The sequence below is a fragment of the Taudactylus pleione genome, unplaced genomic scaffold (genome assembly GCF_031769625.1).
Source record: "Taudactylus pleione unplaced genomic scaffold, aTauple2 ptg000207l, whole genome shotgun sequence".
NCBI classification, from domain to species: domain Eukaryota; kingdom Metazoa; phylum Chordata; class Amphibia; order Anura; family Myobatrachidae; genus Taudactylus; species Taudactylus pleione.
Genome location: NW_028284609.1, coordinates 5,085,115 through 5,097,465, shown reverse-complemented (window position 1 = coordinate 5,097,465; position 12,351 = coordinate 5,085,115). Strand labels below are relative to the sequence as shown.

The following is a 12,351-nucleotide window of genomic DNA, read 5'->3' as shown; positions in this document are numbered from 1 at the left end:
ATATAGTCTTGTTTTGATCACATTACATCATAGTATGGACTTCTAAAGGCAAATGGAATTTTTATTCCTATTCCTTGCCTCGCTTATTCCACTGTATAAAAAAGGTACTACTTGCAGGCAATTAATGAAATCCAGATGAAGCTGGAGACAGTCAATGAGACCATGATTTGGGATTTATTAACATCTGACCCTCGTACAGTCAAAGAGATGCTGACTTAACATTTTCTAATGAATAAACATGGAAATCAGCAGTTCATGCACATGAAGCTTCAGTAAACTCTACTAGAGGCATTGTAAAATCTTAGTACACACACACACCAATATATATGATAGATATCTATCTATATCTCTCTCTCTCCTTTAAGCTACACACACACACACACACACGAATAAAAGATGAATATACGGTAACTACAGTTTAGGATTATTTATAATATTGTCTATGACATGCGTATGCTTAATAAGAATAAAAGTTTTTTTTTGTTTTTTAAATGTTCACAGAAATGTCAACAAACAACATAAGAAAATGTTCCACTAAATATAAGAAAAAACAAAACAAACAAAAAAAAAAAACAACTTTCTTGCAAGGAAAAAACTAGAATCCTTGCTATTGAAAGTACTCTCGCCTAACCACCAACCTCATGAAGAGGTGAGAAAATCTGTTCTCGTGGGATTTAAGGCAGACACACAAAGTGCAGAGCTTTAAAACTTAAAAAATGCTGCATGATGGACCACAGTGGAGCCAGACACTTTTACTCTAAAGCCAAGCCCCCGTCCATCTGGATTCCATCACCACAGCCACAAGCGTAACAAGTTCCATTAGGCATCCAACAGACTCTGGTATTTTAACACTAAAAATATGTACTGCTTTACAATTTTACATTAATCATGCATGCACAAGAGAGATTACTAGAAAGGCTTTATAGTCATGCATAATTATTTACCATCGATTTCAAGTGAGAAAACATCACACTCCTCAAAATCAACTACCATAATCATCTGAATAGCTGGTAAATACGGTTAGAACAGATTTGCTGTTCACAATGCACCTGGATCTGTAAAAGTAATTATTTAAAACCTCCCCTACTCTGGTGGTCTAGCTAGTGCACATTTTGCAACTTCAATTTTTATTCCATATATTTCCAAATAAACCAGCAGCTGTGACCACAATTTGTCAACTATAAATGCAAATGACGTAAGGGAAAAAAAACAAAAACAAATAAAAAAAATTGTAGAAAAGTGAATTGAAACAGAAAAAAAACAAACAAAAATAAAAAGATAAATTATTGAAAGGCAGATGGATGGGATTTGCACTTTATTTTTTTATAGATACAAACTAATTTGATCTTTTCATGTTAAGTTAAATTTTGACTAAGAAACTAATGGGCACCCGATGGAGCATTTCAATTGTTGCTCCGTTCGGGCACACATAGCCATGGACAGACACATTCCTGCTCGCACCCTCCTGAGGTGGCGAGCAGAAATGTGCGAGAAGTCGACATTTGGGCGCCCTAAGCATTGTTTTAGACGGGTTCAGCTGCTGCGTGTGTTTAAACCAGATGCTGTCGGGCGCACACACACGCAGCATGGTCGACCGAACAGAGCAACAAATGAATTGCTCCGTCAGGTGCCCATTAGTTAAGTCGTCTGATAAAAGAACTGAATCTCCCCCTAAATATGTACATAAATGTATAAATGCAAAAAAATACATTTATCTTAATATCTTTATATAAATTCAGAGCAATAGAGAAAATGTGATAATTCACAATGGTCCCTGAGACTTTCAAATGCATGCATGTAGATTTGTATATGAACGTTTAAAACCGCTTACAAAAAAAAAAAAAAGCAGCCACACATGGTCAGATCATACAAACACAAGCTGATTGTCATCTTTCAACCGTATTTACATTAGCATTCCTACACAAATTTTAAAACCCCCGAAATGCACCCTGTGCTTATGAAGGCATCCTGCTAATAGGATGACGCCAGAGGGCCCGCAGCACTCCGCCTCTGAGACCACACCCCCATTATAGGTGTGGCCTCTTTCAATAACTGCACCCTATCCGATCATTACATATTTACAAAAAAATATTCATAGCCTGCAGCGCTTTACAGTTGGAAAGTTCTAATAATCCAAGCAGGTTGCCATCAGGCCATACAAATTCCCCGGGAACGTCTGAGAGACTCCCGCACATCAGGGAGTCCCCACGGACTCCTGGAAGAGTGGGCCACTCTTCCGCAACCTGCCCACTTCCTAGTGAAATAGGTAAAATGAGGGATGAAGCATGTGATGACATCATACACCGTGCTCGCAGCACCATAGGCTCACTTTCTCTACTCAATGCAGCAATTTTCAGTATTGGGCAGTGGACCAAGATAATGCTTTTTGCATCACTCCACCCCTGGCTGCCTGCATCTCCGCTCAGAAATGTATCAGGCTTTTATGTTCAAAACGCATATATTGCTACATGTGTAGCCAGAATAAATCCAAGGCAGACAGACATTTGCTTTCATTGTCCAAGCTGGGCATACATGGTCAGATTAAATGTCTGGTCGGTCTGACAGAAATTTTATGCGACAAGCTGAAACCCATCAGATACCAGGAGCATACACTGATATTTCACAATGTATGGCCACGATATCTGCGTTCCTCCCGTATGTATGCACTGCTGCTTGTCCGCGGCAGTGCACAAATTACTGGATCTATAGGACATGCTGGACAATTTTGCATGTCCGACAGACTGATAATTCCTGATCAACCATGGCAACCCACTGTTCAGTTATCAGATGATTATGGGCTGATAATTGGACAGTGTATGCCCAGGACAACAACTTCTACTACTCAGATAACCGTTCGCTTAAGTATTAGAATACATTTATGTCATAAACAAGGGCAATGGATTGGCTATGCCCTTAGACAAGTCACTACGGTGGGAACGTTTTCCTACCCAGATAGTTCATCAAATTAATAACGCATGGGGTTCTGACTGAACCTTAGGGCTAATTGAATCCACCCATCAATGCCCAGTTAGTGCTTAAACAGGAGAAGCGTTACATTTTTACATGTGTACAGTAGAGAATGGTTAAGTTTTTCATCAAAAGGCCACCAGACTGGACTGTTAGGACAATCAAAAATGTACTGAACTAGATTAAGAGATCAAACAAATCTGTACAAAGTTTAACAAACAAACTTTTGTCAATCCCCACATTACAGCACCCAGATAATATTTTTACATTATTTGTAATATCTCAATTTCTTCAAAGAATACATTTCTTTTTTTTTAATAGATATCTTTATTTACAAAATTCCATTAACACTTTTCTTTTCATGAAATGAACCCTGTTTGTACAGCAGTCTGACCACATGTGTCCCTCACACCTACAGAGATGTAGTCCTGTGACTCCAGGGCCAAATGTCACAGCTGTTAATTGAGTAAACACAGTGGGGTTTCTGTCTTCAAATCATGGCTTATTTACACAGATGCAATGCTCTTGAATGAATTTTAGGAATGTTGAGTTGCAAGGCAGATTCAGTTCTGTTGTTCTTTTCAAGATGTGTATGATACATATACAAGTTTGCAGCTATGTAAACTGCAAAAAACTTTTTGTATTATGACAGTGTATATAATACTCAACATGTGTAGCAATTATACTAGTGGAGTAACTACAACAAAACAGATTTTATACTTAAACTGTATTAAAAGCATAAAGAACAAAAACACTATTTGTCAAGAAGAGAAAAAACACAAAGTACCCCATGCCGCAGATAGGTATACCAGAATAGTCTCAGAATATGCATCTCCAAAGTTCTACTTTTTTTTAAATTGGTTATGAACTATTTATTGGTTTTAACATATTCAAAGTTAAATAGGTGAACGACAGCCCTTGGCAATTACTAGGACAAGGCTTTCTAAATTTATAAGCTGGTATATTTTTTTTGATGGAATCAATTGTTAATATCACCAGAAGAACTTTGTGCAAATTTTATATGCCATTATCTGGAAGAAGGAGAAAAAAAAAAAAAAAAGAAGGGGAGGAGGTTTCTTCAATATAGCTTCAGGTACTCATAAGCTACGAGTGTGGCACAGTGTGCCCGATGTGCAATTCTATTACCAAGTGGCACAGCTGGATCATCTCATGCACTGGATTGCAGTGCATCTTTAGAATAAAATGCTTAAATGGTACAGAATTCATTGGACTAATTATTTTCATATGCAGGTTCTTCAAGTCTAGAATTTTAGATTACAAAGGGGAAAATAATATTTGTGCTGCCTGTAGTTATGTCGTTTCATAGCATTTCTCAGTAATTTGGTGGAAGGAATGTAAGCACAGCCAATAATTTTAAAAAGTTGACTCCCATGCTAAGGCGTCATCGTTATAAGAGCCCCTCTCCCATCTGAAAAAAAAACAATACTACATTTCATGAAGGTTCTCTCATTTACCAATCTGCTCAGAAATTGTTTTGTAAAGATAACAAAACCTTCCAACAACTCAAAAGATAACCAAGTTTTATAGATACAAGCAGTGCAATTAGACAGTGTCCCAAGTAATAGAGCTTTTGGAAATACCCTTAATTCTTTAAGTCTCAAAATAAGTTTATGACATTTCATCATAAAATACAGTCTATACTCCGCAATTTTTTTAGGGGGAAATTTAATTCCAGGCATTGTATGAAAATTGTAATTAGAACACGAAACACTGGTACCTTGGGACAATGAATGTCACCAATTTTCCATAGAGGTGCATAAGAGAATTAGCGATATTGGATTATTGTAATTCTCAGATGCGTGCAAAGCAGAACAATACGGCGACACATTGGTAATTCTCAATATGTTATCAGATCCTGTATTTATGAAAACAGCACCATACCAACTGTTTAGGAGGTATTTATGATTGGTTTCTATTAATTATGTATGGAGAACAAAGTTAGAGTGCTGGGACAGTGTTTCCAAAAAAAGTTCTGTCCCGGTGAATGCTTATAAGCAAAGTGATATCTACCACGATCACTGGTGTCAGCGGGCCAGACAGAGCGATCCAGAAGATCCTTCTCCGGAATATCCCTCTCCAATAAAGTTTGCAAAAGAATAGCCCAAAGGATACTACATCGGATGGCGTTAGCGGAGGCTAGGCTCCAGAATGCTTCACATTCTAGAGCTTGATAAACCCAATAGCATAGCAGCCCCCTTAAAAACATATGGGGCTCCTTTGTGATCAGAATTGGAAGGACTGCAGCAGATATCAGAGAGGTCTGCAGAGTTTCATTTTTCTTAAATCCTGCAGATGCGTAATATTCTTGGGTACCCCCCAAAAACACATACCTATAAATGATCACAAACAACACGCGATATCGCATTTTTACATGCTACAGGCAGAAAGGGACTCGGATTAAAAAAAAAAAATTACCAGGTCCCGTAGGACGCGCTGTCAGTGTCACTGACAGCTTCTATACCAAACTTGTGCTGGGCTGGACCTGGCTGACTTTGCTCTTGTTGTGCATGGTTAGCAGCCAACAGCCCAGCCTTGCTCACCTCTGATTGACTGAAGCTCTCGTCCTGGCTTGTGATTGGCGGGGAGCTGCTGTTGATCAGAGCTGTCTGCTCTGCTGCTTGCTAGCATCCACAGATGGGGCCCCCGCTGGTCGCTGCCAGCTGTGAGTCAGTAACCTCTCCGGCAGTCATCTCGGGAACCAGAGGGAGGTTGATGGATGTGGCATTGGTGGTGGTGAAGCAGGAGCCGCTCACTGCCGAGGGGGAATGAACAATGTGACTATAGGCGGTTCTGGGCCGAGCAGTGATCTCAGCTGGGAGAGTGAAGGCATCTAATACACCAGGGGAGCAAGAACTGCAGCTAGCCTTCATTGTGTTGCATATAGTGTGGCATTCCAACTTCTTCCTGCAACATTCACAGGGGGTCATCCCCACATCCCTGTGTGCCACAAAGCACAGGGCATCCCCACATCCCTGTGTGTCACACAGCATGGGACACATGAATAGTGCATTTACTGAGGAGCCTCATAACTGGGCACATGTATATTGCAGCCCCATCCCTGGGCCAATGCCTACAGCATGAAAACTTTATTGCTAACGCTAGCATGACGGCAGCTAATAAGCCACGCCCCTAACAATGTTGTCATATTCTTGACTTATGTTCTTGTGTCTACAGCTTGTTTCCATCTCATTGCTGTAATAATAGTGAGCAGCCATATACAGAGTCAGCAGAGAAGGTCTCTCTACAAATATAGTCCCTCCTCATGTGTATATCTCGTATTGGTTGGTCACCTGGATGTTATGGTATTAATATTATTATGTTGCACTGCATACACCCTTCTAATATAATAATTGCACCATTAAGTTTAGATTTTCACACTAAAAAAATTGACTTGTTAAGAAAAGTATATAGGTGGCTACACATTAGTGTCCTTTAATATTCACTTGAAAAGGGCTTATAGGGGTCTATGTAATAATAACGGCTGGTCCACAATTATCTATCCATATTGCCAGGGATATTTTAATTTTTTATGAAAATATCCCCACTATGTACAAAGGGGAACTCACAGGGACAGTGGTTTCGGTAACCGCTGTCCTTGCGAGTTATATTCCGGGAAATTATAGAAGTCTTTTCACAGAAATGAAAGACTTCACCGGGGGAAAGCTGGTCCTGCACATGCGCACAGCGTCAACTTCCGGAGCCGGTCGGGGGCTGCGGGGGAACGTTCGAAAGCTCTCTCTCCTGACCCTGAAGCCCCCTGAAGATGGTAAACTCCAAAAAGCTTTTCTTTCTTGAGTTTAGTACATAGAGGTCAAATCATAGTCCCCATTGATAATAATAGGGACTGCTTTCTACAGTGCAAGTTAGCACTTGCTGGACACTTTTGTAAAATCTCCTGCATTGTACTATTAGTACATAGGAACGATGCATAAAATTATGCAGAAACTACAGTTTCTGCATAATTCTATGTAAAAAACAGCTGGATACATAGGCCCCATAGTCTGTGCTCATTTCATGTGTTTTATTGATTTGGGTGCTGTTATGGCCATGGGGGCTGGGGTTTGATCCCAATGATGACACTAATGGGATGGGAAAGATTATAGGGTATTTGGTGACTGACTTTCCATAGTGTACAGTATGTGTAGGGCATGTGGGGTGGGGTGGGGTGGTATCAGGGCGTATGGAGAGCTTAAAACCATAAATTGTGACAGGACTCAAACTGCAAAGTAGAACCGCAATTTTTTAAAGTTAGGGGTTCCTGGGACCCACATTTCTTTTTGCTCAGCGCGATCACTGCCTGTACAGAGGAGTTTAGAACAGGTGCTGCCCAAATATAGTAGTTATTGGGGATGAAGAGAAGGAGCCTGGCTGCTCTGGGGTCTAGTGTGTGTCCACAGCACACTGCTGTTTACCTCAAGGACACCAGTAACTCTTGGCTTCCCTGCATGCCTACCCTGAAAAGATGCAGCTAATGCAGAGTATTTCCGAAATTTAAAAACAACAACTGATGTATGGACGGTCCTTAGTCAGTAGCCACAGAGAACACATGCCTATCATTGCTGCTTAGTGAATGAAGCCATGCACCTCACACAGCTTCCTTTCACTATGCATCCATGTCACTCATGATGAGTGTTTTCCATGTTCTAGAGTTATAATTACAGTGAATTCCATGTGCTCACCCTTGTATGTCCATTGTGTATGTTGCCTTGGGCCTTACTGCTGTAATTCATCTTTACAATCAAATTAAAAACAGTTGTTAAACATAAAATAAAAATATTTGTATATACACATTTTTTTTTACTTTTTTTTTGACAAACAAGGGTAAATAGTTTAAACAAGTTATTTTTCAATCATATTCCAATATATACTAGGACTATAATGGATGCCTGCAGTGAATTACAAGAGCTCACCAAGTCACTTGAATAATCTATTCCATATGTTGTCAAAACAGCTATTCTCTCATGGATAAAACAGCATTATATCCATGAGGTAATTAAACAAAAACTAGCCACATTTAATTGGAAGCCTTCCTGCTTAGTTTAAGTTTGAAACCCCTTATCCAAGTTATACAATTGCTACAGCAAACTCAAAAAGTTAAACAAACTGATAAAAGTCTTAAGATGCGTATCCACTATGCGATTAAATGAGCGAATGAACGATAACAAAAGCTCATTAATAGTGCACAAACGCGCATGAAAATTTCAAAGACGACCAGCGATGCGTGCTTCCGGTCGTCATTTTTTACATCAATCATCGCCTGAACATGCTGGTCATTCTGCCGATAATGACAGGTTGGGCATTTTCGGGTATGAGGGAGGCTGTCTGCACTGAATTACATATAGTTAAGTCTATTGTAAGGTTTAGCTTTATAGAACTTAAGTTTAAAGTATTTTAAAGAGAACAGGTTTTTTTATTTATTAGAATGGAGCTTACACTGGGGGGTTTCCTGCCTTAAGTTCCTGAGTCTTTTCTATGCAGAAGTCTATTGTAAGACACAGTAGGAGGTGACATGTAAATTACAATCACTTGCACCAGCTTTAAAAGTAGTACAGTAGAGCAGATTTCAATAATGAATTTCTGAATGTAGCAAAGTACAATTGGTATGTAGTATTGTTAAGCCAAGTCCTCATTTTTATATGCATAAGATGGGACAAGTATTAAAAACACATACATATAAAATAATACCATGACTAAATAGCTTATACTTTGTACAATTGCTTTATTTGCACAGGCTTCAATGTTCCTAAATTCAATATTTAAAATAAAGTATTACAGAAATAGATATGATGTTGCAATCTGCATCTTAAGGCGCATATCCACTAGACGATTAAAATTATCAATTGAACGATTACATGGTTATCGTTCAATCGCTCATTAATAGTTTATAAATCATGCATTCAAATGTTGAAAACGACCAAGGATGTGCGCTCCCGCTGGTCGTTTGACATCTATCATCGCCTGAACATGCAGGCTAACCTGCCAATAACGACAGATTGTGCATGTTCGGGGATGAGAGAGGGTGCCAGCACTGAACCACATATCGTTCAGTGTGGGCACATTATCCACTGCACAGGATGAGGAACGATTGCACGATTACAATGTTGTAATCATACAGTAGTTCCACTCTTGTGTAGTGGATACGCACCATTAGCCTGGGTACACACCTAAACGACCAATCATGCCAATGTTCAGGGCGATTTGCCTTCACCCTGGACATTGCATGATTGCCGGTACACACTTAAAAAAATTTAATGAAAGACGGAAGAATCACTGTTCCGTTCTCCATTAATATGTACAGCCTCACGTGCAATATTATGTGACACGATGTGCCCTAATCATGCCGATATCATTCTGGTGTGTATGCACAGACCCTCCATGAACCAAACATTTAAAATGGAGTATTTGTATTCCACTGAAATATTATATTGTAATTAAAAACAGCAAACCACTAAAAACACTTCTTGCTAGTAAACACTGAAACCTTCATTTGTTTCTGCAACAATAAAAAAATAAATAAAAATAAAAAGTACTAAATTCCAGCACTTTGGCCATTAATAAAAAGAATGTCTGTGAGAGGAACCAATGTATTGCAAGTGTTTACAACATTTTATTGTAACAATCCACTTTCTAGAACAGACAATACACAACAAATGTGAACGCTGAATGTAATATAAAGAAAAACAACAATATAACAAATGAAAACATCTGCTACATGAGATGAAACTTCATTACAGGAAAGTAACAAAGCTACAGATGTGTGCTGCACAGCAAACTCCCCACTAGCTGAAGGATTTGAATTACATTACCAAGGTGTGATCAGAATGTGTGTGACAACATTTCCATACAGCTAAGCAGAGTCTGTGCACATTTTTTAGGGTGGTTAAAAAAGGGTTCCCTGTCTTACAAACGATTAGGCCAATGTACTACTAGCAGGAACATAAGTAACTATTTATAAGGACCACGAACATCACTTAGGAGCCAGTGCACATGATTTTAGAATAAAAGAATAGATGGGAATATATATTTAATAAGATACATTGTTGCGAATGGAAACTATGGACAGTCACTTCATTTACATGAGCTCACCAGCAAGTGCTAAAACCCATAACTACTGTTAGCAGTCTTTTTGTGATTAAACAATGAAGTGCTGAATGCCACATGTCTCAGATAAGAACCTTACTTGTAGGTAATCATTGGTGATGAGTGACCAGGATGAGAACATAATGCAGCTTGGTATGAACAAACCACACGTAAGTACAATTGTAGGTTGTGCTTCAGATCTACAACATCACATCCCAAGGCTCAATTTAAAATTCATATTACCAACAATTATTGATAATAGCAGATTTTAGCTCTAAATTCACAAATACCACAAAACAAAGGCTACATTTGGAAGAATTTACAACTCTCTCCCACCCCCACCCCATAAAACAAACAAACCCTTGTTAAAAACACGTACCCAGGACATGGAGAACAGATATTGTACATGCATGTAAATAATTGATCATGTAACACCGACAAAACAAAGGACACCAGTCGAGTTATATGCAGAGGCACTCAGTAAATCTAAGCCTATTACCGTCATTACTAATAGCCAAAGTCCCGTCACCCTCCTGCCCCTATTACATTGTGATACAGAGATCAGGTAACTGACTCCTTGCCCCCTCAGTTGCGCAAAGTACCCCGCTCCCATCCTCCGTCCTCCCAGTGCTGCTGCTAGCCCCTCGTCCCGTCCTCGGGTACTTACAGCTGCACAGCCCAGCCCGGGAGGCGCTCCGGCACCGTTTGTAGGTCCCCGCGGCTGCAATCCAACAGGTCGCCAAAGCAACGACATGGAGCCGGGCAGGAGCTGTGATCAGTACGCAGCGCTGATACCGGGTACTCCAGTATCAGCAGGGCCACCAGCAGCACCAGCATTCTCCTCCGAGCCCGCAGAGCCGGCCAGGCGCACAGCAGCATGAGTATACTCCTGTACAGCTGCAGATAGATCCCAGTTCCAGCAATAATCCTCAGTCCGGACCGACAGAGCCGCCACACGCTGCACAGCGCAACTGATTAGGGCCCCAAAAACTTTGCAGAGCAGAATCCGATCAGGAAAAAGTACAACAACTTGCAGAACAAACTTTCCCCCTTTCGTCCCCCTGGCTGGGCAGGGAAGGGTGCTGGGCTCTGCTGCTATTGGCCGAGGCAGTGCTCTTCACGTGATGCAAACATGCGCTGCTGTGTGGGGGATGGGGTCTAAAGAGAAGAAAGCAGCAGCACTCCACCTATCTCACACCTCTCACTCAGGGGGTGACACAGATTGCTGATAGTCCCTGATTACACTGTGCTTTCCCTATTCAGGGGGAGGGGGGCTATCATCCATGCTAAAGACTTCCCTGCTGTATCTTTAGACGTGACTACAGCAATTGATAGTTGTTCTCAGAACATTCAACCTTACACCATGATCACTTCATTTAGGATTCTTTTTTATAAACAAAAAGGATATGATACTATGAATACAAAACCCAGGAAAGTTATTTTTAAATGTTCTACACAAACAAAAATAATTATCAAAAGAAGCAAACAATAGACAGGATTTAATTCATTAGAACCACTAAGAAAAATGTGTTCTGGTCTCTGGAGCGTCTGTTTGTACAACAACGTTGAAATCACACCAATCATGTGACCAAACATTTGTTATTGCAGGTTGTGGCCACACACACTGAGCTCTGCTATAAAATACTATGGGGTCTCTTCATAAGTATTTATCTATAAAACCTGGGTTTGGGGACGTATTGACAGCTGTTGTATTATAGCCACACAAGAAATGTTGCCGTACTCTGGGTTAGCAGAAAATAATACTGTAGCTGACTTGAAAACATTGACCTATTTATCGGTGTGATAACTACTGTCAGTGATTACATTATTATTATCATCATCATCAACCTTTGGGCTCAATCCAATTAAATGCAATGTACTTGCGGTTGAGAGTCATCACGACAACGGGCGCACTTGATGGCAGCCCAAATTCACATAGAAGTGCTCGCAGTCCCATAGGGCTCAGAACAAAATTATGCAAATTTGGGCTTGGAGCAGACAACAAGAGGTGCAAGATGACGTGCTGTAACGGCGTTTTAATGAGGTGGCAATGGCAGCTCGCACCCTTTGCAATAAATTTGATTGACCGTATTATTTGTATACTGCCAACATATTATGCAGCACATTACACGTTTAACTGTTCACATCTTTTCCTTCCGCTGTGGTTCTGTCTGAATTCTATACAATATATATACAGTCAGGTGCATAAATATTGGGATATTGACAGAATTTTCATATTTTGGCCTCTATTCACCACCACAATGGCTTTGAAATGAAACAAAC

General features: G+C 40.1%; 1 protein-coding gene across 1 annotated transcript in view; it reads right to left on the bottom strand.

The window, feature by feature from the left end:
* Positions 1 to 11,140, bottom strand: part of LRIG3 (leucine rich repeats and immunoglobulin like domains 3) — a 47,114-nt gene extending 35,974 nt beyond the window's left edge. Inside the window, exon 1 of the mRNA XM_088478124.1 lies at positions 10,736 to 11,140. Within this exon, the coding sequence (XP_088334250.1) occupies positions 10,736 to 10,947 (212 nt within the window). The 5' untranslated portion in view covers positions 10,948 to 11,140. The remainder of the gene's footprint in view (positions 1 to 10,735) is intronic.
* Between the last annotated feature and the right edge of the window lie 1,211 nt (positions 11,141 to 12,351).